The sequence below is a fragment of the Balaenoptera physalus genome (genome assembly GCF_965194825.1).
Source record: "Balaenoptera physalus genome assembly, chromosome: 10".
In the NCBI taxonomy this organism is placed as follows: domain Eukaryota; kingdom Metazoa; phylum Chordata; class Mammalia; order Artiodactyla; family Balaenopteridae; genus Balaenoptera; species Balaenoptera physalus.
This window is the reverse complement of record NC_138889.1, coordinates 75,740,719-75,766,335: the sequence shown is the minus strand read 5'-3', so window position 1 is coordinate 75,766,335 and position 25,617 is coordinate 75,740,719. Positions and strand designations below refer to the sequence as shown.

The window sequence follows — 25,617 nt, the reverse complement described above, 5'->3', positions numbered from 1 at the left end:
CGGCAGCAGTGAGAACCAAAAGCTCTGCACAAGGGACCAGAAAAAGTACCCTGGGACCACCACCCTCAGCCACCTGCCTACCCCATGCCCCACGTTTCCTCCAGCCCTGGCCTCAGTCCCCCCATCCCCCAAAGCAGTGTGCCAGCTCGCTGGGACAGCTGCAGAGCCTGAGTAAGGGATCGCCCCCAGGGGGGCAGATACTTAAGGAACCAGTGACTCCTGGTGGCCCCATTGCTGGGGGAAAGGAAGAAGGAGACTGGTCAGTCTACAGCCCAGGCACCAGCTGCACCTCCAAAGCTGCGGGTGGACACAGCATTCGAGGGTTAGAAGGGATTGGTGACACAAAGGTAAGGCTTGCATCTTCCCTCAGGAAAGGGGCAGGATCTGCTAACTTCTGAGCCCAGAGGGGGACAGCAGGAGCTGGGACAGGGGAGTGGTCTCAGAACCCGGAGGGAGAAGCAGGCCAGGCAGAGAGATATCATGGGATGAGGGGGATAACTTTAGCCCCAAACTTTCTAATTTGGAAGAAGGCTTTGGGGTCCCCTGGAAGGACACTGGACTGGGAGTCAAGAGGCCAGGATTCTAGTCCGGGTGACCTTGGACAGTTTATTTCTCTGACATCAGTTTCTCACAAACAAAATAGAGGTTTAAAAACCGCCACTCTGGTTAAATAAAAGATGGTATGTATACCCATTCGTTGGAATACTGTGTAGCCGTTAACAAGGATGGGGAAACTTTATGAACTGGGATGGAAAGATCTCCAAGATGTAGAAAGTGAAAAGAGGGCTGAATAGCGTGTATAATAGGCTACCTTACGTGTTAAAAAAGGTTAGAGACAAAAACATATTCCTATTTGCATGAAGCAGCTCCAGAAGGAGCCCAGAGACCACAAGTGGTTACCTGCTGGGGAGGGCTGGGAGATGGAGGGGCTTGGGAGCCGGAGGGAGCCTCTTCACATAGATGTTTATATTGTTTTACTTTTTAACTGTATGATTGAACTACCAATTCAAAAAAAAAGTATAAGAAATAAAAACTCAATCTCTGTCTTTACCATGTCGCAAACGAAAGCAGAGCTGTAGCAATGCTTTGTCATCTGTCTCAGCATTCCCCCAATGCCAGGGCTCCCCAGGGCCCAGCAAGAAGATCCGCAGTTTCCTTTCAAGGCCTGCTCCAGTGTGGCTTAGTCAGGAAGTTCCTTCTCAGGTCTGACTTCATTCTCTCCTGATAAAACCTCCAGCAGTGCCCCCCTAGTTCCATGTAGCTATCAGTAGTTATCCTCAACTCCCTCTGGGCCTTACTGGGTGTGCTGGGTAAGTCTAAATCCTACCTCCTCCCCCTCCAAGTACTTGGAATAGTTTGGCGGTAGTCAGTGGGGGACAGGCCCATTGGTCCTTGTAGCCAACCAGGGAAAGGGAGACACTAAGGGAAGAGAAGAGAGGCCAGAGAGAAGAGGCTTGCTGCCCAACCTCTCCTCACCCTCTCCTGTGCACAGCCATTTCCCCCTGTGTCCACCTATCCCATCCCTTCCCCCCCACCCCACACACACACATAAGAACATCTCTGAGTCTCCCACCTGCTCCCTTCCTTGTCCTTCATGGCCTCATCCTCTCCCTGGTCCTCCTAGGTGAGTGCCCACGCCTGCTGTCACCATGACGACCATTCACCACAAGGAGATGCTTCAGGAGCACGTGTCCATGGAGTTCTCCAGTTCCACCACCCACATGCAGACCTTCTCCCAGACAACCAAGATCGTGGGAGGCAAGTAGAGTGGGATGGCTGGAGGAGGGGGTCAGTAATCAGGTAGGGGCAGCCTTTCTTCTTCCAGTCTTTGCGACTGCTGGGCCCCTCAAGAGCCCAAGATACCACCAGCAACCCTTCCCAACCTGTGTTTCTAATCTGTGCTTTGATAAAGCTTAGCCAGCCAGATGCTCACCCACAGATCCAACCTCCAGAAAAAAAGCTTAGGAAAAATCAGTCACATGGATGTGTGTGAGTGATTGATGAACTCTCAATCGCTTAAGATCAGAGCCAAAGGCAAATACCATCTCTGATGGTAGAATTTCAGGCATGGAGGAAGTTAGGGAGGTAGCAACCTTATCTACCTATGAATAAGAATGCTGGCCCTGCCTCACTCAAGAAAGAGAAGACCTGGAGCTGCCAGTGGAGAGAAGATGAACACAAAAACAAGTGACTTGAGCTTCCAGGCACTCAGCCCTCGGGGACCAGACTTGGGGGAGGGCAGATCCAAGGGAAAGCTGAGAAATGGTCTCAGCGCAGAACAGACTGTTTTAGTCATGTCTCTAGAGGAAAGTGATTAAAAGACGGCCAGGGACCAGGATATTGAATTCCTGTCCTCCCAGTCGTTGCCCCCTCCTTCAGAGTCCTCTGTGCACAGAGGTGAAGACCAGATAAACACTTTACACCAATTCCTCCTGGCCAGTGAGGCAGAGCAAGTGGAACAGCCGGGACTCAAGACCAGAAGTTGCAAACTCAACTGACTATAGTAGCGATTCTCAGCCCTGACTGCGCACCAGAGTCATCTTAGCGTAGGAGTGGGGGGAGAGGGGAGTGAAAAAAACAGCGATATGTGAGTCTCACCTCAGACGGTTAAATCTGGTGGTTGTTTTTTTGTTTTTTTTTTTAAGATCTCCGGGGATTCTTATGTGCAGCCAGCGTTGAAAACCACTGGCCGATAGTGTCCAGGCAGGGAACATAAATGCAGAAAAAAGGCTGAGGTGAACTGGACAGGATGTAGCCCATCTAAAGGGACAGTCACTCTTCACCTCCCTCCCACTGACTGTTACCATATGGGAATGTGAGTCCAGTGCTGAGGATCCAGAATCTGCATTTTTATGTGAAATCTCTCAGTTTTTAGATGTAGGGCTATTTTTTGTTTAAACATTGTAAAGGTCAAATAAAAAAACGTGTAGACCAGGTGCAGCCTTTAGAACTCTGGTCACTATTTAATGCTACTGGGGGACCAGAACTTCCAGAAGAGAAGCCCAAGAGACCCATAAAATCCCAAAGACAAGTTTCCTTCTAAAACAGAAAAAAGTAGAACTCAAGGCTTTGACCCAATAAAAATTGACCAGAGGGGTGGATGAGGCGTTGGCTCCCCTAGTGGTTGAAATTTGCCATAACACAATGACCCACCGACTCTAAGGTCCTTGTTTCTCGGCCAGTGCTGGTCCTGCCCCCCGCTGACCTAAAATGCTCCACCGTCCCCTCAAGAAAAGGTCAGCCCTCCAATCCCAGGCTAAGCTCCGCCTGTAGCCCATTCTGACCTCTCGCCTGCCGCCACAGAGGAAGTCGTGACGAGGAAGTCCTCCGGCACCACAGAGTTCTTCAGCTTGGTGACCCGGAGTTCCAACATCCCTGCTGGCGAGAGCATCCCGGAGTTCGTGGATAAGCCTCAGCCGGTCACCGCGCCCGAGGGTGCGTCCCTCCCCGCGTCTCCCCAGGCCCCTGGGTGCTTCCCTTTCCTCCCCAGTGCCCCAGCCGCCACCACCACCACCACTGTCCTCTCAATACACAATCACTGGCTGGGTTGGGCCGAGGGTCCCTGCCCTGCCCAGGGCTGGGAGCAGGTAGAAGGTGCAGCTTGGAGGCTAAGAGGCAAAAAATAGGTCCTGTGCCCACTGCAGGGGATAAAGCCATGTTCCGAGTCCGGGTGCAGGGGAACCCCAAACCCAACATCTCCTGGAAGAGAGAGAGCGGCACCCCCATCAAGGAGTCCGCCAAGACATTCTACGACAGCGTTAACAAGGAGCACGTGCTGAAGGTGCGAGGTCCAGTTACCCATAAGGTCGGAGGCGGGGACCCCTGGCATGGGCTGCAGGTCCTGTCGCAAACAAGAGATCCACAATGGAGACCCAAGAACTGGGAGATGGGAAAAGGGGCTGTCATTGCCCTAGAGGAGGGGCAGGATAAGAGAAACGGTGTCAGGAGCTGGGGGGTTGCCAGAGTGAGCAGGGGACCAAAATTAGGGGCGGGGTAAGGCAGAGCTAGGACAATGCCAGAACAAGGAGGGGGCAAGACCAAATGGAAGAGAAAGAGAGGTTCCAGAAGGTGAGTGAGCCCAAAAGGAACGTGAAACCAAAGCTATGGGTGTGGCTAGAAGGGGCTAAGACCACGGTGGGCGGAGCCAGTTTGAGCTGGAGCAGGACCGGCACGGAGGGAGGGGCTGGTCCTAGAGTGTAGGTGAGGGTGAGGGTTCCTGGGCTCTTCAGGGGAACCTTCCAGAAGAGCAATGCCAAGGGCCGATCATCCTAAGGTCTAGCTATCTTCTGCATGCAGCCTCTGGCTCCAGACCCTTTGAGGAGAGGGAGGGATGGGTCCCTGGGAGACCTAGACCTATAATTACTCCTGTTCCTCGTCCTGGCCGGACTTCCCACTGTGAAAGGCAAAGAGCCTCCCTTCTCCCCCACAGACGCAAGTCGCTTCCTTCTCCTCCCGAAGGCGCATTCTAGGACCCTTAGCCCCTACAGCACACACAAGCTGCCCCAGAGCCCCCCCTACTGGCCACTCCCTACACAAGCTCATTCATTCGGCAAGCACTTTCCAGGAACCCACTGGTACCTAAGTGCCTTTCTACAGGCGCCAGGGCAGCCTTGTTCACCCCCATTTCCTCAGGGGCTCAGGCCAATACCTGGTACAGAGGAGTAAATCCGTGTTAAATAAAGGCGTACTCAGCCCAGTGCCAGAAACTGCAGATAATGTTGCAAATCAGAGGAAGTCCCTGTCACCCAGGAGCTCACAGCCAAGGGGGAGAATCCAATGCAGAATCAGGCTTCAAACAGACACACGCACACTGACCGCTACCTGGCACCTCCCAATCACAGAGGCTGCTCAGTCCTCCACGCATACATCCAACACTCAGCTCCTCCCCCAGCCCAAAAGAAACACCCTCCTTTCCCATCTCACAGAGAGTCTCCCTGTGGTTCCCTCCCCACCTCCCCTACTAATGGCCTGACTCTGATCCAGCTGGAGCCACTGACCTCGGATGACTCTGACAACTACAAGTGCACTGTAAGCAATGACCATGCAGACGCCATCTACACCGTGTCCTTGCTTGTGACCGAGGGTGAGCCAGCCCCGTTCTCCTGGCCTTTCCTCTTAGGGACCAAACTCCCTCTGTCTGACCCTGTCCCTCTTTCTGTCCTCAGGTCAAGAAAAATTGGATTTCAAAAAGATGTTGAAGAAGAGGTGAGGCTGGGAGGCTCCTGTGCCCAGGGTGTGGTCCCCCCACCCTCCTGGCTAGAGCTTCTGGAAGGCCTTTCAACAGCCCCCTGAGTTAATGGCCCAGCCTCCAAGAATCCATGGAGTAGGGAGGAGAATCTCATGGTTGGGAGAGGCTCCCTCTGTCTTCAGAGACAGGCACTAAGTCCAAGCTTGGCACCCACTTCCTTCCAGGGGACCCCCTTCTCCCAAGAAGAAGCAGAAGAAGGTGACGGATGAGAAAGAGATGCTGGAGATTTTGTCCAAGGTGCCCAAGAAGGACTTTGAGAAGGTCTGCATGGAGTATGGTTTCACAGACTTCCGGGGGCTGCTCAAGAAGCTCAAAGGGATGAAGAAAGTGGAGGTAGAGGTCAGTGCCCATCAGGGAGCAGGGAGCTGCAGGCCAGGGGCTGGGCCTTACCGGAAGTGCTAGTGCCTGTGTGACTCCCGGTGGCAAGGTCTCCCCACCATGCACATGCATACTCAAGGGCATTCTCTACTGCAAGGGCAGGCAAGGAACTCAAGTCACCCTCCTTCTACCTCTTTTCTCTTCACCGCTCCCTAATGTATTTGCATGGACTTTGGAGTCAGACAGACCTGGGTTCAAAGTCCAGTTCTACTGCCTTATTAACTGAGTGAACTTGGGGGTCTCTCTGAACCTGTTTCTTCATCTGCAAAATGAAAATTATACTTTCCTTTTTCATTTGTTTTTGTGTTGTTGTTCTCATTCATTCACTCAACAACTCATGACTGTTAAGCATCTACACTGGAATTAGAAGGCCTATGTAATGGGCCCAGGTACATGGTGACTATTCCACAAATGGTGGTTCCTTTCTCTTCCCTTATCGTACCCATTTCCCCCTAAATCTTCAAGTTGTTCATTGTAGGGGGAGGGGGGCTGGCGGGGAGCACAGTTATCTAATTAGCCTAGTCATTTCGCCCCAGACGTTCGGGGGGCTCCTCCAGCACTGGAGACACAGTCTGGGCAGATTCTAGATTCCAGATGCCTCTGACACCTGCCTTTTTGTTACCACAATCTCTCAGACCATCCAGATTCTGAAGCCCCTGGAAGACAGAGAGACCAAGGTGGATACCACGGTGGTCTTTGACTGCATAATGGAGCTGAAGGACCCCAATGTCAAAATGACATGGATCAAGGTGGGGAGAGCACCTAGGAAGGGCCCACCCTGGAATTTCATTTTTTCTCTGCACCCCTTTCCTTCCAAGACCCTCTCATTACCCATAAGCCCTGTCCTCTCCTCCATCCCATCAAAAGAATGCTATCTGGTATGGTTGAAACTGGATGAGAGCTGGGCTTTATTCTTAGATGTTCCACCAGTTTGCTGTTTGATTTGAGACAGTTACTTCCCTTTCTCTATACCTCAGTCTACCCATCTGAAAAGGCTGGATTAGATAGTCCTGCAGGTCACTGAAGATGGGCCTCTAAGAGAAAGTATCTAGTGAACTCATGCATATTAAGAGTTCGGGCCTCGGGAGAGGCCGAGACCCTGGATCCCACAGAGCCAGATGATGAGGCTAGAGAGATCTTAGGGGCCTCTGAGTGTGTTTGAGGATCTGAGAGAGGTAGATATGTCACCTTCCAGCTCAGGCTGGCTTTGGGGAATGGAGACCTCTAGAAATCTCCTCCTAAACCCCTTCATCAGCTTTTCTACCTATTCCATGAGGCAAGATAATGAGCCACTGAGGATCCCGTACTCCCTGGGCAAGTATGACGTGAAGCAGATGGGCACCAAGTACATGCTGGTTATTACCAACGTGAACATGAATGATGCGGGCACCTACAGCCTGTCCGTGGGCAACAAGCGGATAAGTGCAAAGCTCACAGTGCTGGGTAAGAGTGTGGGCACCAGGCAGCACAAGGAGGACACAGTCAGGGTCAGGGCAGAGGAATATCCAAGAATGGGGTCCATGGGGACATGGGAGGAAGGACCATGGGGCTGTGCACAGATTGCATGGGGATGGGAGTTAATGGAGGAGAGAGACATGGGGTGTAAGGGAGAGGACTATGAGATAAAGTGCTGTGGGGCAGTGTAGCATAGTGATTAAGAGTAAAGCTTCTGGAGTTGAACTACTGGAGTTCAAATCCCAGCTTCTGTCACTTATGAGCTGTGTATTTGGGGCAAGTGATTTAACTTCTCTTTGCCTCAGTTTTCCCATCTGTAAAATGGGAAATAATGGTAGAGTCTACCTGTGCGAGAACTGAATGCTTTAATATGTGCAAAATGGCTAGAATAGTGCCTGGCACATATCTAAAATCACATAGAGAAATATTCTTTCTAAAATTGCTGTTAACATTACTGGGGAGGAGACCATATGAACATCATGGGAGGAGACTCTAGGATTCACAAGCAGAATGAAAGAAGGATGCTTCCCCCAACTGTGGGCTACAGGAGGCCAATGACACCTAAGTCTTTATGCCCCCCACTTCACCATCCTACCCCTCAGGAGGGACCAGGGATACAGCCCAATGAATGCCCCTCCTACTCTTTGCTGCAGATGAGCCTCTGAATTTCTTGGGAGAGATGAAGCCAATGAAGGTGACGGAGCGCCAGACAGCTGTATTTGAGATCCGTCTCTCCAAGAAAGTGCCCAACTTTGTGTGGAAGTTCAATGGAAAGGAGCTGAAGAGGGATGAAAAGTATGAAATCACTGTGTCTGAGGATGGTTTGACCCACACGCTTAAGATTAAGGATGCCAGACTCAGTGACAATGGCGAGTTCTCTGCCGAGGCGGGAGACCTGGTTCAGAAGGCCCAGCTCACTATTGACCGTGAGTGTTTGGGCCAGAGCTTGAGGGGTGGGCTTCATGCCACAGCAACCTCCATGTGAGCATTCATTCATCCATCCATCCATCCATTCATCCATCCATCCATGTATCTGTCCATCTCCTCCTTGCAAGGCCCTTTGATGGCTACTAGAAAGATAGAGAGTTCTCTCTGCTAATTCCTAGTCTAGTGGGAGAAGCAGGTGTGGAAATGGAATTAGAACAAAAGTTCTTAAGCAAGGAGTCAAGACACTCTAGGATCTTACTATCAGCTGGGAGATCATGGGCCAAGAAATTATTAGCCTTTATGGCTCTAATATCATATATTACAGCACATCACTCTTGACTACTTACATTCTTATATCATACCTAGTTTGGAGAGTTGCACATGATGGTGGGTCGTACATGTGAACCACTCTTGACACAAGTGACATGGAACAATCATTGCTGTGACTGAGGGAGACATGGAGGCTGTGAGAACCCAGAGAAGAGGTACCACCTGGCAATGTCAAAAAGGATGTGATGAGATGATGGCAAAGCTTTACCAAGTAAAATAAAAAGGAGTTCAGTTTTCAGAGAAGGGGCAAGAGAAGAGGACATTCTCAGGAGAGGGAATAGCGTGTGTAAAGGCCCAGACACCAGAGAGACAATGCAATTATGGCTGGAGCTCCAAGAGGACATTAGAGATATTGCCTGCAGTGCTGTGAGGAGGTAAAAGCTGTTGTCCCGTTTTACATATGAGGAAAATGAGACTTAGGGAGTGAATGCACTAGCACTTGCTAGTCAGCTAGCAAGTAAGAGGCAGAGCTGGGACCCTCCCTGCCGGGTACCTCTGTGAGTCGGGTACACACTTCATGTCACAAGGCCCTGTGGTTTCTAGGGTCAAAAAGAGGAGCAGGGCAGCATCTAGCTGCAGAAAAGGAGGTTGGGAGCAGGACCAAGTGTCTGTTTGTCTCTCCATAGGCATCCCTATAAAGTTTGTGAGCACACTCAAGAATGTGCGTGTGAAAGAAAGGAGCTGTGCATGCCTTGAGTGTGAGCTGACATCCAAGAATGTGACCCTGTGCTGGAAGAAGGACGGACAGCTGCTGGAGCGTAGCTCCAAATACAGCATGAACCATGAGGGCAAGCGAGCGGAGCTGGTCATCGAGGATGCACAGCTCAGTGACGGTGGTGAGTACACTGTGGTGGCCATGCAGGATGGGGACCCCATGGAATACTGCAGTACTGCTGTAGTCACTGTGGAAGGTATACACCCACCCTGTCAGTCCCCACTGACCAACCCCCCAGCCCTAACAGTTTCCTACTGTGGACACCCATCAGTCCCCCGACTGACTTCAATCCTCCTCCAGACCATGATCTGATTCTACCTCCCCACTCTGACCACCCCCATCTCCCAAATTTTGACCATCTCTACCCCCTAGACCCTGACCATCCCTCATCTTTTGAACTCTATCCAAAATCCCTTGACTTCATCCATCCTTTACTTCCAGACTCTGACCATCCCCAGCAAACCTGGTCATCCCACACCCCTAGACCCTGACCAGCCCCTACTCACTATCCCTGACCACTCCTCACTGACCCTGACCACCTTCAACTCCCAATAAACTTTGGGCATCCCACAGACCAGCATAACCAGCTAAATATCCCAACTCCACTAACCACCTGCATCCCACCATCTAGTCCCCTTCTTCACCTGAGCATCCTAAGTCCCCACTGACCATCCTCCGATGATCAGCCCCCCATTAGCCATCTCCCAGAATTCCCAGTCGCCATTTCCCGATGCCACTGACTTTTCCCCAACCGCCCCCCCACCTACCTGCTCGAATGCCCCCACTGACCATTACCCACTTGCCCATTGCCAAACATCTTGCTCATCATAAATGATTTTGATAGACGCCACCAGCCCTTTTCCCGTAAGTCCCTTACACCCCGATACCCTAACCCACCCCTGCCCCCTTTCTCTCGAGAGCGGCTGGCCACCGTGAAAAGCGGGATGTCCGACGTGCACGCGGCCACCGGGAGCCCGGCTGAGCTGTGCGTAGTGCTGAACGACGAAAAGGTGGATGGCGTGTGGCTGAAGGATGAAGAGGAGGTCCGAGGCAGGGGTCAGGGAAGGGAATGAAGGACGAAGGGGTCTACCGGGCATACACTCGCACTCATGACCGCCCCTCGCCCCGCAGATCACAGACTTGACCGGCGTGCAGATCGTGAAGCAGGGTGCGGTACACAAGCTCATCTTCCCCAATATGGGGCCAGAGCACGAGAGCAAGTACACATTCAGGGCCAAGGGTGCAGAGAGAGAAGCCTCGGTATTTATTGCAGGTAAGGTCGCCGCCCACTATGGACAAAGCTAGACCACGCCTGGCCCGCCCACCTACTCCTAGCTCCTCCCCCACCCCCATGGGCTCCTCCTTCACCCCTCGGCTCCTCCCGCATCCCTGCTCTAAGAGCCTTCCCTGCCGCCCCTCCCTGCAGATCCTCCAACCATCGACCCATCGGTCCTGGAGGCACTGGCCGCGCACCCGGTGACCGTGAAGGCGGGCCACACCGCGAACATCAAGGTGCCCTTCCGGGCAAAGCCGCTGCCCAAAGTGACGTGGTACAAGGACGGCATGGAGGTGACGGAAGAGGAACGCGTGTCCATGGAGCGAGGGGAAGACCAGGCGCTGCTCACCATTTCAAACTGTGCGCGGGAGGACAGCGGCATCATTATGCTCAAGCTCAAGAATGACCATGGCTCCGCCACAGCCACTCTGCACCTCAGCGTGCTGGGTGAGGCCAGGACCCTGGCTTGGCTGGGCGAGGCCAGGACCCTGGCTTGGCTGGGCTGGGGGCACCACGCAGGCTGAGGAGAGAGTTGGAGTTCGGGTTGAGAATGGGAATGAAGTGCTGGCTTTGCAGCCAGAAGAAGCCCATTTCCTAACTTCCTAACTAGGTGGCCTTGGGCAAGTCCATTAACTTTCCTGAGCCTCAGCTTCTCATCTGCAACAGGGTGGTTTTATAAGTGCCTATTTCAAGTGAATTTAAAGACTATAGCAGAGTGCACAGCACGTAGTTGACCTTCAGATGTTGCTGAAGTATTGTAACTGACTTGGAGATGAGGACGTGGTTGGAAGTAAGGTGGAAATGAGGTAAAAGAGAGGTGGAATTTAGGATGAAAGTGAGGTTCATTGTGAAGAATATTGGAAGTGAAATGGAGTGAGGGGAGGTAAGATAGGGTTGAGGATAGAATGAAATTGGAGAGAAAGATGGAATGGGGGTGGAAATGGTATTTGGGATGGGTCTGAACATAAAGTTAAGGAAAGAGATGAGGAGCTGGCCTTAGTGAACTCATATTCAACATGCAACACACACACACACACACACACACCAGCATCACCTCCTCCACCTGCATCTCCATCAAGCTGTGGGTTTGGATGGATTGGGTTTCAATTCAGTTCGGCAGCATGACTGAGCACCTCCTCTGTGTTCTCAGCACTGGGGACACAGGGATGAATTATCCCCAGCAGTCCCTCAACCCAAAAGGGATAAAACCCGGCAGACATGTAATTATAAAATAAACTGTAATAAAAGAAAGTACTGGAGTTCTGGAAGCTGAGAGGAGGGAGACCTTGTCTGGAAGAGGTAAGTGGGAATTAGCTGAGGCGGGGGTCCCTCAGGTCTCCAGTTCACTCATTCCTAGGCAGACAGGAATCTCGGGGAGGGCAGGGATCAAGCTATTTGGGCAAATCTTAGGAAAACAGTGACAGAGGGAAGGACAAGGGATCCTCAAAGCTCAGAATCTAACTATGTCTCAGTCTGGTGGACCTCCAACCAGTGGGATGAAGCCCTTCTGGTCCTTTGCTCCAAAGACACATTCTGATGCTATCTTCTGTCCTTAGACCATCCCAAGCCTCCCCAAGGCCGGGTGGAGTTCCTGGAGCTCTCGGGTAATTGTGTGCACATGAAGTGGAAGGCCCCAAAGGACAACGGCGGGCGGCCTATAACACAGTTCATAGTGGAACGGAAGGCAGTCGGCAAGAAGTCCTGGATTAAGATTGGTGAGGTGGACGGCAAAGTCACCAAATTCTCCACCAACAAGGTGGAAGAGGGGAAAGCCTACCAGTTTCGTATCCTGGCCGTCAATTCGGAAGGAGTGAGCGACCCGCTGGAGACAGAGGAAGTGTTTGCAGGAAATCCTGTTGGTCAGTGAGATAGCCCCATGCTCAATGGGGACCTCAGGGGCCACCGTGGGGACCTTCAGCTGGTGAGGAGTGCTGGTCTGTGGGAGATTCCGCAGGGTCATCTCTAGCTACCCCACGAGACAGATGGATTCTAGAGTAAGAGCAGAAGATCGTTTTGGATGGGAATTGTCAAGTTTTTCCAGTCAGATCACATGCACAACACACTCCCGTGTGTATATCCAGAACTGTGCACGATTCCAGGGAGATAACTCCACTTGTTTCTCCATTCCAGAAATCATCCCATATCCAAGGGAGAGTAATGTTACTTTAGGGATAGCCTTGAATCCACTCTAATTTTTTTCCAAAGAAAACCCTTGACAACATTGGCATTTTAATTATGATCACTAGTTAATTACTTGCTACACTCCTCCCAACTGATCTCCATGTTTCTGTGTGTCAAGACAGTACATTAAAAACTGTGCCACTGGGGATGCCACAGGTTGGAAAATTCAAGTTGGCGGTTCTCTATCTTGGCTACACATTAGAATCACTTGAGGTCTCTAAAAAAATGCTGATTCCTGGTCTCCACCCTAGGCCAACTGAATTAGAATATCAGGACACAGGACCCAGACACTAGTTGTTGGTGGGGATTTTGGGGTTTTTTTTACTCCCCACATGATATTAATGTGCAACGAGAGTTAATCATTGGCTTAAGTTTTTTTAAGGAAGGGACCAGAGCTCAGCATGGGGTGGGCAACTGTCTACATGCTCCCCCTCCTAACCTCTGCCCTCTCTCTCTCTCCCACAGAGTCCCCTGGTCTTGCCTCCCAGCCCCAAGTGACTGACGTGACCAAAGAGGCTGTGACCATCAGATGGAATGCCCCCACCCAAGATGGGGGAGCCCCAGTGCTCAGCTACATTGTGGAGCGGAGGAAGAAAGGCAGTAACCTGTGGGTGCCAGTCAACAAGGACCCCATCCAGGGTGAGGTCGAGGGACAAAGGCCCAGGAGGGACCAAGGGAGACTTTGTTGGGTGGACTCAGGTACCCCTGCTGCTCCAAACGTACTCCCTCCTCCAACTCCTTTGTGGGTTTTTATAGCATCTCATGACCCCCTCTTCCACATCCACTCACTCTATGGTCTCCTACCACGTGGACCACCCCTGGCCTCATTACCCCTCAAATTCCCATTTCAGGCACCAAGTACACTGTGGATGGTCTCCTGGAGGACACAGAATATGAATTCCAAGTTGTAGCTGTGAATAAGGCAGGCCCCGGACAGCCTAGTATGCCATCCAGCTCAGTGGTAGCCAAGGACCCTGTCAGTGAGTATGGTGCTGCCAGGCCCCAACACATAGTGGAATTAGCCGTTTGAGGTAGAAAGAGGATTTCTTCCTGGGAAAGTCTAACAGGAGGGGATCACACAGTCCCCACTCTCTGGGAGCTGCCAGCCCGACAGAGGGACAAGATTCACACACAAGAGAAAGCCAGCAAATAAAGATTGAGAGTCAGGGACAGCGAGGAGGTGGGTGGAAAAAAGTTTTTATCAAATGTTGAGTATGTCTGGTTAGGTGAGGTAGTAGAAGCATGTTTGAGGATTGAGCAGGGGTGTTGGGTAAATGGTTGGGTGGGTGCTGAGCTTAGGTGGTGAGATGGGGATATCACACACGAATGGGTGTGGTGCAGAGGGCTGAGTTAAAGGCTGGAGTTTTGAATACAGAGGGGTTGAGCGTATAGTGTATATTGAATTTGGAGGGTTTTGACTTCAAGGGTGAAAGTATTGAGACTGAGAGAATTAAATTTAGAGGTTGTTGAAGGTGAAAGGCTGGGTATTGAGCGTTTTAACTGTGAGTGTTGAAGGTAGAGGTGTTGAAAGTTAGGTTTCAGGGGTATTGAGTGCGGGAATTGGGCATAGAGTTGAGTGGAGAAGAATCTGGGGGCTGACTAGTTGTCTGTGTCACACAGAACCCCCGGGCCTGGTGCAGGGCCTGCACGTGTCGGATTCCTCCAACTTCAGCATCTCCCTGGCCTGGCTGGAGCCTGCCGAGGGAGACCCACCCTCTGGCTACATCCTTGAGATGCAGGCTGAAGACACCAAGGAGTGGTCCAAGTGCACAAAGATCCCCATCTCGGGCACCTGCTACACAGTAGGAGGCCTCACCGAGAGGCAGAAATACTTCTTCCGAATCCGGGCTGTGAACGAGGCTGGGTGTGGGGAGCCTGTGGAGCTGGACGAGGGGGTCCGTGCCACCAGGTGAGGGATGCAGGCAGGGCTGGGGTTTAGGCCCCAGCATCCTAGCTCCACACCTTCCTCTCTGGGACCTCATCCCACAGGAGAAAACTGGGCGATGCTGTGATCAAGAAAGAGTCGTCCATGCTTGTGCCTGGACAGAGCTAGGGATAACCCCAGGGGCTTCCCTGCCAAAAACAAACAAACGAACAAAACGAAAACCAAAAACCCCACTCATTGTGTGCTGAATAGTATCTACTGTGTGCCAAGGGAGGTGTTAGGGATACAGAAAAAAATAAGACACAGGACCTGCCCTAAATAGTCTTATATAATAATAGAGGGAGACAGATGAGAAAAAATAAATAAATGCTTCACAGCACTGCAGGGTTGCTAGATGTCTGTATGGCCTGTAGTGAGAGCATGAAGGAGAAGAGGTTGGGAAAGGCTTTGGAGGGGAGGCTTAAAGCTAAGACTTCTGGAAAGAGTGTTCCACGCTCCCATCTCTGTCTCCTCCATCTCAGCTGCTCCCAAGTTTGACCTCAGCGCCCGGCTGAAAAGTCACATGGTGGTTCGTGCTGGGACAGTCCTCTGCATCTATGCCACCTTCTCTGTGAGTCCTACCTGGCCCCCAGACGCCCACCGCTTAACCAAGTTGGCTGCTACAGCTATCAGAGTCTCTGCCTCTGCCCCTCGTCAGACCCCTGGCCTCAGAGCCTGGCAGGAGACTCCTGGACAGTGGGATAGGGTCTGCCCCCAAATACCACCCAGGTGACCCCTGGTGCCATCTCCTGTCACCACCCAGGGCTCACCACCACCCAGTGTGATCTGGCTGAAGGATGGCATGCCCACCAAGGGCAGGGAAGCCATCACCAAGAGCAAAAACCACTCCCAGTTCCTCATCAGCAGCACCAAGCACTCCGACTCAGGGGTGTACCGCATCTTGCTCCAGAATGAGTTTGGAGAGGCATACCATGACATCCACGTGCGTGTGGCAGGTATGACAACAGGTAGAGGCCTGGGGAGGCATCGCTGCACACGCTCCCTTGTGCTGCTTGAGTCCCTACCACTGTAAAGTCATGCCTTAAGGTAGTCAAGGCTTCTTTGGCACCACAGAGCAAGACTTTATCAGCCTTTGCCTTAATGCAGAGGGTTGTTTTCACTTTTTCTCAGTGTCTTGAAGGCCCAGAGGCATTGAACTAGGACCCAGCCCTTGTTTCAGTCTCAGTCATATCTGGAGAGCTTCGGGGCATACGCAGAGTAGGGTCTGTGAGCATAGAGAGAGCAGAGAATGGGTAAGAGGCAGGAGGGACAGATGGAGAGGAGTCCATTAAAACTTGGGGTAATTTGCCTATATGTTATTGGAAATACTTTTAAAGTTTGTGATGTGGTCACCGAGAAAGACTTTTGGGGGAAACTTCACAGTCCCACAGTGTCATTGCCATACAGCTTCATTAGAATTCTCGAACCACAGCTGAAATGAGCCTTCTATTATTTTTCAGTCCCCCCAGATATTTAGAATTTTAATAATAAAGGTGGTGGGTAAAAACTTTGGAAAGAGCCTTTTCATTATCTTAGGTTGCAGGAAACTTTGTAGGTTTTGAGGTTTAACACATAGTGTATTATTAAATTTACATTAATCACTATGCCAAAGAGTATGTGAAACATTCTTTTGCATTGATGCATTTTGTACCTCTCTCCATTAAAATCATAACAGCCCCCCCAAATTGGGTGACCTCTTAGAGACGGCTGGAAGCTTTATAATAAAGCCCTAAACCCCCAAGAGATGAAGGGGTGAACTTTTATTGAACAGATCCTACATGCCAGGCACTTTACGCAACATTTCCATGATAGTTATTTTTAGCCTCATTTTGCAAATGAGGAAATGGGTCTCAGAAAAGATAAGGAACTTGCCAAAGTTCACAGCGCTAGTAAATGGCAGAGCTACACTTCATAAATAGTTCTTTCTGATTCCAAGACCCCCAGCTGCCTGAGAGTTAGAAGAAGGTAAGGTGCCCCATCCCATCCTCCTTAGGGCTTGACAGGTAGCGGGGGTGGGGGCACGATACTTCAGCCCCCCAGGGTGGCTGATGGACCTTCGGACCCTTCCAGATTTTCCGCAGCCACCCACAAACCTGCAGCTGTTCGAGGAGGTCCCCAACACGGTGACTCTGACCTGGAACCACAGCCCCGACGTGCAGGAGGACAGCGAGGCCCACTACGTCATCATGAAGCGGGATGCCAGCACCGCCACCTGGTTCACTGTGGCCGAGCACGTCTTCAGCAACAAGTACATGGTGACCGGGCTACTCCCCGCCAGGAAGCCCGGAACGAAATCGGTGACAGTGGCCCGCTGGACTCCAGGGATACCTGGCTCGTCAACAAGGACAAGAGTGAGTCTGGGGACTTGGGGGTTCAGGTAACGTCTGGGATCCCTGATGGCGGGGATGAAATAAGGGTTGCAAGGGGTACCCGAGATTTGAGGTAAAATCTGAGGAGCACTGAGGTGAAAGAGTTAATTAACATCAGGGACCCTGGGGAGAAAAGCAGAGGTCTGGAAGCCTAGGGGAGGAGATTCCTTCGGGGTACACTGAGGGGTGGGACTAACGCAGAGGTGGGGAGGTCCCCTTGGGGGCGGGGATGACAGTGGGGGGCCGGAGGGTAAGGAGGGGATGTGGAGCTGAGAGGCAGTCTGAGCCGAGAGCCTGACTGAGGTCCTGACTGAGGACTCAGGGAGGGTCCAAGGAGCGGGGATGACATCCAGAAACCCTGGAGGGAGGGGATTAAGGGTAAGGATAGCTGCGGAAACTTGAAATGAGGGCCTGAATTGGATAGAGCGGAGACCGCGGAGGCTGGGAGGGCGTTGGGAAAATCTTGGATGGGGAGTTAAAAGCCAGATAACAGCTCGGGTCCGGAGGCTGGCGGCTGGAGAGAAGTCTAGGACGCCCGGGTCTGGAAAAGCGTAAAACCCCGCGGACCTGGTTTAGGTCTTGGAACCCATGGGGGTGGGGGGTTGGCGGAAGGGGAACCTTAGGAACCAGTATAAAGTCGGGGCCCCAGAGTTGATAGTGCGTGGGAATCTAACCCAGGTCCTCCGGGTTCCGTGCGCTGGGTCTCCGGGGCGTCTTAGAAGCTCTAAGCCGGCGCGCGATGGATGGGGGCCTTGGGGTGCGCTCACGGCCCTTCGTGTCCCGTCCGCGCAGTCGAGGACCAGAGCGCCAAGCTGAAGCCGTACCAGCAGAAAGACTGGCGCCACGCGCCGCGCTTCCTGACCCCGCTCAAGCCGCACACCGTGCTGCGCGGCCAGGACTGCACCATGACCTCCGCCTTCCTTGGGAACCCACGGCCCACAGTGACCCTCTACAAGGGCGACGTCAACATCACGGCCAACTCCAAGTTCTGGTGCAACTCCACCAGCGGCGTGTGCACCATCGTCATCCCCACCTGCACACTCAAGGACAGCGGGGAGTACAGCGTACTGGTGGAGAAGGAGCTGGGCAAGGACCGCAGCGGCTGCACGCTCACCGTCTATGGTGAGGGTTGTGTGTCCCGTGTGGGGCGGAGGCGCAAAATGGCGGCCTCCTGAGCCGTTGATCGACTCTTTTCCTATGGCTGGTGCAGGCTTTTATTTAATCTGACATGGGGTGGTGTAAACATTCTCCAACTGGCCGTAGTTCGTACCACTGTCCCATCTTCTCGATGTCATTTGTTATGTGCCTGGCCCCTGCAGACTTGGGAGTTTGCAGTCCCTCAGTAGTCTGTAGTTTGCAACCCTTGGTGGGCCTAGACTTGCATTTGAAAAAGACGCCAGTGATCAGGCCTAAACCAGACTTACAGATCACAGTCTCCCTGGCAGGGTTCTGGAAGGAATCTTTATGTTTACAAATTTTGCAAGTGGTTCTGATGTGCAACCAAAATTGAAGACTGCTGGTCTGGGATAAGGATAGATGGGAGGCACTGAAGGGAACCTAGTGGAGGGAGGCCCTCCCTCTGCACATACATGTGCTATGTTTCTGCTCATGGGTGCACATATAGGGGAAATGTTCTATTTCTTCCTACACACTCTACTGTCTTCACAGCTAAACAGCTAGTTGCATGAACTGTCTAAATGCAAAGATGACCTGTTTTGCTCCTCTTTGTTTAAACTCCCTCCTAGCTTTCCTATGATCCTTTAGATAAAATCACAATCAACAAGGCACCCCACCCCGCCCCCCAACCATCTACCTCTCCAGCCTCATCCTCTGCCACTCTCTGAAGTCTCCATGGCAAACTATTGGTGTCCATGGTTTCCATGGTTACAGATGCCTTTTTTTTTTTTCATCCTGTTATAGATGCCTTTCTCTGGGGAAGGGACCTGGTCCTGTTGCTCTGTCTCTCAAGTACTTAGCTAAGTGTCTGGCATTGAGATGACGCCTCTACAGTGGCTGCTGAACTGTGTAACAGAACTAGGCCAGGGAAGGCCCTGAGGGAGACATCCAGCTCTCATTCCACAGCTAGAGAGATCCCTGACAACTTAATTCTGGTTGTAAGCACACGGGCACAGGGCCCTGGCTCCAACACTCACCAGCCACGTGACCTTGGCAAGCCACCCTGAGCTTGTTTTCCCATGTACTGCTTAGGGCTGTTATGAGGATTAAATGAGATAGTGCACAGAAGTGCCTGGCACAAGGCGTGGCAAATACGAAATGCCGAATAACTGGCAGCTCTTGGCCCCACACGCTCAGCTGACCTTGGGAGACTGGGGCTGGCAAGGACCGAGGATCCCGGGCAGGGTCCAGCCCCTGGTTCCTGCATAGCGACTGCAAGTCCAGCAATTTGGGGTTTCCCTTACCCCAGCATCATTCACACTAACAAATACTTGCTTTGCTCTTTCAGACAAAGATGACAAGGCAATTCGAGCCTCCGTCACTGAGAGTCTGCAGAAGAAATCAAAGTACCTTATGTGAGCTCCAGCCCAGACCAGGCATCAGGAGGATGCTGTGATGTGGGTGGGGCTTCTTGGCCCATCCTCTGTGTGTGGTCCCAGTGAGACAGACCCGGTTCCCTCTGTGGTGCTTGTCAACGTAAACATTCAGTGAAGGCACGGGACAATAAACTGAGTGAGTGCGCCTGTGCCTGTTCCTAACCATGGTGTGCAGCAGGGACCAAGGAGTTAGACTTGGGCATAGGATACATAGAACCGTGACCCCTGAGAGCTCGGTCCAAACCCACCCACGTGGGGAACGACCAGTCCCCTTCTGACTGGGCCTCGCCCTGCCTTCCCCTCCTCCACAGCCACACTGCGCCCTGCCTTCGCTCCGGGCATAGTGGGCCAAGTCTGCATCTTTCTCCCCATCCTGCCCTTCCCATTTCTTCACTCCAGGTAGGTGTGTCTTCAGAGTTCAGGGGTTGGAAGGGATCAGGACCTTGCCTCTTTAGTGTCTGGGGTTCCCACTATTTGAGAATTAGAGCATCTGAAAGCTAGAAGGGATTGGTCATCCTGCTCGCCAGCTTTCAAACTTATGTTTTGCAGCAGAAAACCCTTCCTTTAAAAAAAAAAAAAATCTTAAGAAGCTACTGGACTTGAAACAAGGATAGGGGGTCTTTGAGCCTCCCTCCTCTACTTTATTCTTTTGCTAGCTCCCACTAGCAGGGATCTCTGTAAAAACGCTAGTTTGAAAATCACTGATTCATTCAACACCCATATGGGGCTTGAGTCTCTTTATCACATCCCCACAACTGTACAACCCCTCTACTGATGGCGTATTCACCACCACCCAAGGCTTCCCTTTTTACTTCTGGGTCAGGGCGCTGCCCATTAAGATGCAAATGCCCCTGGAGTGGGGTGACACGTTATTCTGCCAGGGCTTCACATCTAGAGTATGAACCAGACAATCTAATCTCATTCCTCCCAGCTGTTCAACTGAGCCCAGAGTCCAGGAAGAAAGGAGATGCTTGAAGGGAATCTGGATCATTTTGGAGCAGCTGGCAGGTCTGGGGTGGGGAGGGGAGGAGTTGGGTAGCAGTAGAGGACACTGGGTAACTAGGAGTCACCAAAGGTGCTGGGCACCTGTGCACAGGGGAGTGCATCAAGGACAAGTTTGGACGGTGGAAAATACTAGCCATCCCCCATCCTCTTGATCTACATCCTCACCCACACACGTGACCAGGAAGGGAGACAAGCTCCAACCAGCACAGTGTCAACAGAGCCAGGGAGCCAGCCTGGCGCCAAGATGCACCGGCCAGGACTGTGACCCAGGCTGTGAGGACATCCAGGGCCCCTGGCGCCATGCCCCACACCCCCACCTCTCCAAGACAGGCACGTGCCACACAGGCAGACAAGCAGAGCAGCCAATGGCCCTTGGGTATTTTTTATTTTTTTTCACACGAGCAATCGGATGGAGTTGTCCCATCCTTGCTCCCCTTGCATTGAATGTGCCTTGGGTCTTATGACCCTAGAGTGTCACTGGAGCCCCCTCCTCTCACTCCCAGTGCAGGAGGGGCAAGGAGGAAAGACCTGAGAGTGGGTGTGTATGTGGGGGGCATCCCAGCTCTCTGAGCCAAGCTCAGCAACCCCTCAGCAGCTCCCTGAGGCCCTCTCCCTAAAAGACTTTGACACACAGCAGGTCAGAGACAGCTGGCAGAGTAAGACATAGATAGGCTGGGAGACAGACGACACACACAAGACTCACATACAGACGCACACACAGGCTGGCCCCTTCCTTTGGCGTGGTTCACCCTAGCCCTGGGGATAGGGTCTGAGGGTGGTGGTGTGGGGCCTGAGTTCTAGGATGGCCTTTGAGAGATGGGACCAACTTGAATCCTTGGTACCCTAAACTCCCAGGCCAAAGTAGTCCCCAATCTTGCCTACCTGGATAGACACCCCTTCACCTTCCCACCCAACACTTAGAGATTAAGATTGTTCAAGTAACAAGGATAGATGTGGGAAAGGGAGACTCCACCCCATCCAATCTTCCCAACTAGGGGCCTGTGAAAGGGGCTTCAAGCCCTGGACGTGGGTCATCTCAGCACAGACTCTTCCCCTCCTCCCTCAACTCTGCGCAAATCAGAAAAGACTGGAAGTGGGTGAGTTAGACTCTTCCATCTAGTAGAAGTAGGGGAGGTTAAGAGGATGAGCACCATGGCCCTCCGGAGGGGCTCTGACAGTCTGGATGGGGTAGAGGTGGGGAGATATCGTCTTCTGGCTCCAGCAAGGAGCATCAAGCTGGCTCTTTTTAGTTCTCAGCATTGTCCTGGACCACTAGCTTTGCTAGAAAGATCCTTTTGCTGCTTATCCCCTCAAACTTGTGCATTTCACAGGTGGTACCTGCTGCCCCAGGCTGGTACTGCAGCCATCCTGATCCAGCTCTTGGAAGTTCCCAGGTTCTGGACCCCAGCGCCAGGAGAAGAGAGGGGTGACCAGAACCTGGCCCCTCATTTGGCCTTGCTCGCTCTGTAGTCTTCCACTGGCTCCCGGCTCTCGACAGCTGACAGGGCGATGAGCATCTGGGCGGCGTAGTAGGTGGACATGATGAGGGCCCGCGAGTAGGGCACAGGAAAGCAGAACTTGTTGAGGGCGATGGTCAGGTCTGAGACAATAAACAGCAGTGCACCGCTGCCCGCCGCCAGCTCAGTCCAGCGCCAGGCAGTCCCAACCAGCTGTAGCCCTGCCACAGCCCGCCAGCCCATGAAGCTGATAAGGGCCATATAGACCCCCACCAGGTAGGTGAAGGCACCTGTGAGGCATGAGTAGAGGAGGGCATAGCACAGGCCCGACAGTACTGCCATCACCAGACCTGTCCGAAGAGCCAATGGCCGCATGCCAAAGGCCGAGGCATAGAACATGTGGGTCACAGCAAACATCAGCAGACCTAAAAGTGAGAGGGGATGATGGGATGTTGAAGCCAAGCTCAAGTGAATAATGAGTAACAGGAGGTGGGGGTAGGAGTAGAGTGCTTGGGATAACCCAGGAGCTTTCTTTTGAGAGTAACAGGGGTGGGAAGAAATCCATGAAGGCAAAGATACCCTCCCCAACTCTCCTGTGGCACCCCAGAACTGATCACCATATCACCGGCAGGGTCATCCTCCAACAGGGGCCCCAACAGTCTTTGGCCACAGAACCCCTCAAATTCCCCATATTCTTGTTAAAAACAAAAACAAAAACAAAAAAACCTCCCTTTCCCAAATCCTTGGCCCCCCAGGGTCCTCTAGCCCCCAACCCCAGGATTCCACCCAGGTAGTTACTGTGATGACTGACCGTGCACAAAGTAGCCCTCGTCCTGCCAGATGAGGAAGGCATCACCTAGAGCAGAGAAGACGAGCCCCACAAAGATGCGGGTGGCACTGGGGTGGGCCAGCAGGAATCCTAGGCCGTGGGCCAGAAGGAAGAGCCAGAGGCAGAAGATGGGCAGACACTTGATGAGGGCGCTGACCCACGACGGGCTGGACAAGGGCAGCCAGAGCACAAAATACACACAAGTGGCTTTGAAGAAGGGCACCAGCTTGGGTCCCTCACTCTTCACCTGGAGGACATAGGACAAGGGCAGCACTCAGAGCGTGGGAGCTCAGAAGCCCAAAGCGGGGCTCAGAGCCAGCACCCTCAGCCCAGGCATCCACCCCAAAGACAGGCCCACCTCCCAAGCAGAGAGGATTGACACACAGAAACCCAGTTTGGCCTGCCCCAAGCAGCCAGCAGAGTCTGAACAAGCCCATCATTACCCTGAGGCTTAATTGATTTGGAAGAGAAAGGGCTCCACTGTCCCTGCTAGTTGCATCCATTCTTGGCCCTGGGGCAGGATCAGAATAGTCACTCACTGCGCAGAAAACAGACTTTGCAATAGTGTCCCATCCTGCAGCCCAATGCTTCTCCCTTCCTGCCCCCTCCCTCTCCTTCCCCAAAGCCCCTTTAGCCTCTCTCTGCCAGCATCAGCCCCCAGCTGTCTGGAATAGAGTGGAGTCAGCAGGAAATCACAGAGACGCCACAACTGGCCAACTCGTGATCCTCAGCAGTAGGGCCAGGACACAGGCCCAGCGACACCAGGTGAGCGCCAGGAATGTGTGAGGGTGGGCACCGTCAACCATCTCAGCCCCCACAGGCTCTCTCCCTGGCCAGTCTGCAAACTCAGCCTCCACTCCAGCTGCCCCAGCCTCAAGGTACCATCAAGGGCAAGGAGAGGAGACAGGGATGCTGCCTGGAGAATTGGACCCATGAGTTAGGAGCAAGAAAACTGTCCCTGAAATACCAGCAATCTCAGGAATTGGGGGGTTGGAGAGGGTGTCAGTCAGCCTCATTTCCCAGAGAACAACAGCAACTCAAGGCACATCAGAAAGAGAGGCAGGAAGGGGAGGGAGAGGTTCTCTTCCCAGCTTTTGATCAGAAGCCAGCAGTCAGGCTGGGAGGAGATGAGGAACTGAGAGGGGGAAGTTAGAGCAGCTGACTTGGTCTCAGCCAGATTAGGGGGGAGGGCAGCTAAAGAAAGGTTGTGTCCAAGGCCATGCAGGCACCAGGGGGCTGCTGCAGATATTCTGAATCTGTGATCCCCTGAAGCTCCTTTTCTTGGGCCTCTGGTACCGGGGCTCTGAGAGTGATTCAGAGCAGCTGAGGTTTCCGGTATACTCATGCTCTGCCCAAAGTGATAGGCCTCTGGCTGGGTGAGCCGCCCAGCACAGGGCTCTGGGTACACACTCCGACTCTCAGACCTCCAGTCCCTGGTTACCTGGGACTGAACAGGCTGTGATGAAGGAGGCTGGGAAGAGGCAGATGGTGGGTCCAGGGTCTAAGCCTGCCCTGGCTCTGCCAGGGGTGAGAGCAGTGAGAAGAGATGACTAAGTTCCTTCCTATGGAGATTCCCCCATGCAGGCTGGTCAGGGCAGGGACATGGGCAGAGGAGGAGACAGCTTATCCTCACAGTCCCCCGATCTCCCCAGCCTCCACCTGCCAGCCCTTGGAAGCATCTACTCCACACCCCTCCCCCAGCCCCATATTTCCTAGAAGGAGAAACAGCAGTAGCAGCTGGGGAGGTTTTGATAGTCATAGAGAACCCAGCACTAGGAGGAGGAGGGGGGCGGGGGAGAGACAAAGGTTCAGGTGAGAAAGTCTGAACAAGGGGTGTCAATAGAGAACGACCTCTTTTCCTCCAGCGCGTTATCAAGGCTGTTTAGACTCAGAGGCGTGCCCTGCACCGCCCCAGACTTCTCTATAAGATGAGGAAGGGGAGGAAACAAATTTGGAACAGGATTCCCAGGAGGTCCCAGTCACCCTCCTGCTCTCCCCCGCCCTCTCCCACGCCTCGCTGTGGTCTGCCCACGCAGAAGCCTGCGGCCGGCTGCCGTCCCCTTCCTCTCCCAGGCAGCGATCCAGCCAACCCGCCCCAGACACACAGCGATCAACAAAGTCACGCTTCTGAGTCACGTGCCCACTGTTTTCCTCCCTCCCTCCGACCGGCGGCGGGCGCGCGGAGGAGGGGCGCAGAGGTTTGGGATGCGGCGGACCGTGACAGCGCCGACTCCCGCCTGGGGACGCGGCCGCCGCGGGATCCCTGCCCTTCCTCGGCCCCCGGCTGCTTGGCCTCCCGCAGCCCAGTCCCCAGGCCGGTGGGCTCTGGCCGCGCCGGACACTGGCTCGCTCGCTCACACACTCACCACAGTGACCGGGGACACCATGGCGGAGGCGGCGGCCGCAGCAGCTGGCACCCAGCTCCGGGCTGCAGCTGCCAGGACGCGCCCGCAGCCAGGTGAGGAGGCGACGACGTAACAAAGCCCCAGTGACGGACAATACCTCCCGCGCGCCGGGCGCTGAGGGTTCTGTCTGCGATCCCCACGACGTCACTGCAGACACGGCCAATGAGCAGGCTGGAGTCGGCTGTTTGGGGGGGGGGGGGACGGGAGGAGTGAGGGTGGCTGGTGATGCGGGCTAGACCCCGCCCACCACCCACCCACACTCCCACACCCTCACACCCACACACCCGGCCGCTACTGCCCAGGGTAGAGAGGCTTGCCTATCCCTGGTGGCTGGAGGCGGGGCCCTGCAGGTCCCGCCCCTCTGGGAATCAGTGCCGAGGCATCCTGGAAAGTAACCGTGACCCCAGGCCCTGGGTGAGGACGGAGATTGGCCGAGAGACAAACACATTCTTGCTCTGGTCACAGGGCTACACACATTTTTCTCATAACCCGGGGATAAAAGGCAAAGACAGATTCCCTTCAGCCTTTAAACATGCATTCCACACGGACACAGTTACAATTAGACC

General features: G+C 53.3%; 2 protein-coding genes across 3 annotated transcripts; one reads left to right on the top strand and one right to left on the bottom strand.

The window, feature by feature from the left end:
- Window positions 1-85: 85 nt before the first annotated feature.
- On the top strand, window positions 86-19,338 carry IGSF22 (immunoglobulin superfamily member 22; the record flags this gene model as incomplete). The annotated part of the gene is given in 25 exon segments (XM_082476791.1): window positions 86-1,758; window positions 3,304-3,435; window positions 3,645-3,781; window positions 4,984-5,083; window positions 5,166-5,205; window positions 5,413-5,587; window positions 6,262-6,562; window positions 6,604-6,620; window positions 6,790-7,069; window positions 7,735-8,007; window positions 8,965-9,249; window positions 9,972-10,096; window positions 10,185-10,326; window positions 10,480-10,776; window positions 11,886-12,188; window positions 12,976-13,149; window positions 13,362-13,490; window positions 14,131-14,410; window positions 14,412-14,419; window positions 14,917-15,005; window positions 15,198-15,390; window positions 16,505-16,714; window positions 16,717-16,785; window positions 17,596-17,925; window positions 19,268-19,338. Coding segments are annotated over 25 exon segments (4,269 nt in total). The 5' UTR covers window positions 86-1,649.
- On the bottom strand, window positions 18,718-25,403 carry TMEM86A (transmembrane protein 86A). Of its 2 annotated transcripts, XM_082476748.1 has the most exons (4): window positions 25,336-25,378; window positions 25,013-25,232; window positions 22,629-22,893; window positions 18,718-22,242 (listed from the first exon to the last, which is right to left on the bottom strand). In XM_082476748.1, exons 2-4 carry the CDS (start codon window positions 25,031-25,033, stop codon window positions 21,806-21,808), a joined length of 723 nt encoding a protein of 240 aa, XP_082332874.1. In that variant the 5' UTR covers window positions 25,034-25,232; window positions 25,336-25,378; the 3' UTR covers window positions 18,718-21,805. The 2 variants fall into 2 exon arrangements, with proteins under 2 accessions (XP_082332874.1, XP_082332873.1); XM_082476747.1 differs by having other exon boundaries at window positions 25,013-25,403.
- Window positions 25,404-25,617: the final 214 nt, after the last annotated feature.

Excerpts from the sequence above, each read along its gene's own strand:
- TMEM86A (XM_082476747.1), bottom strand. The coding sequence starts at position 25,033 with ATGGTGTCCCCGGTCACTGTG. Across the intron at positions 22,894-25,012 it reads TGGTGTCCCCGGTCACTGTG|GTGAAGAGTGAGGGACCCAA; the intron begins GTGAGTGTGTGA and ends TATGTCCTCCAG. Across the intron at positions 22,243-22,628 it reads CGAGGGCTACTTTGTGCACG|GTCTGCTGATGTTTGCTGTG; the intron begins GTCAGTCATCAC and ends TCTCACTTTTAG.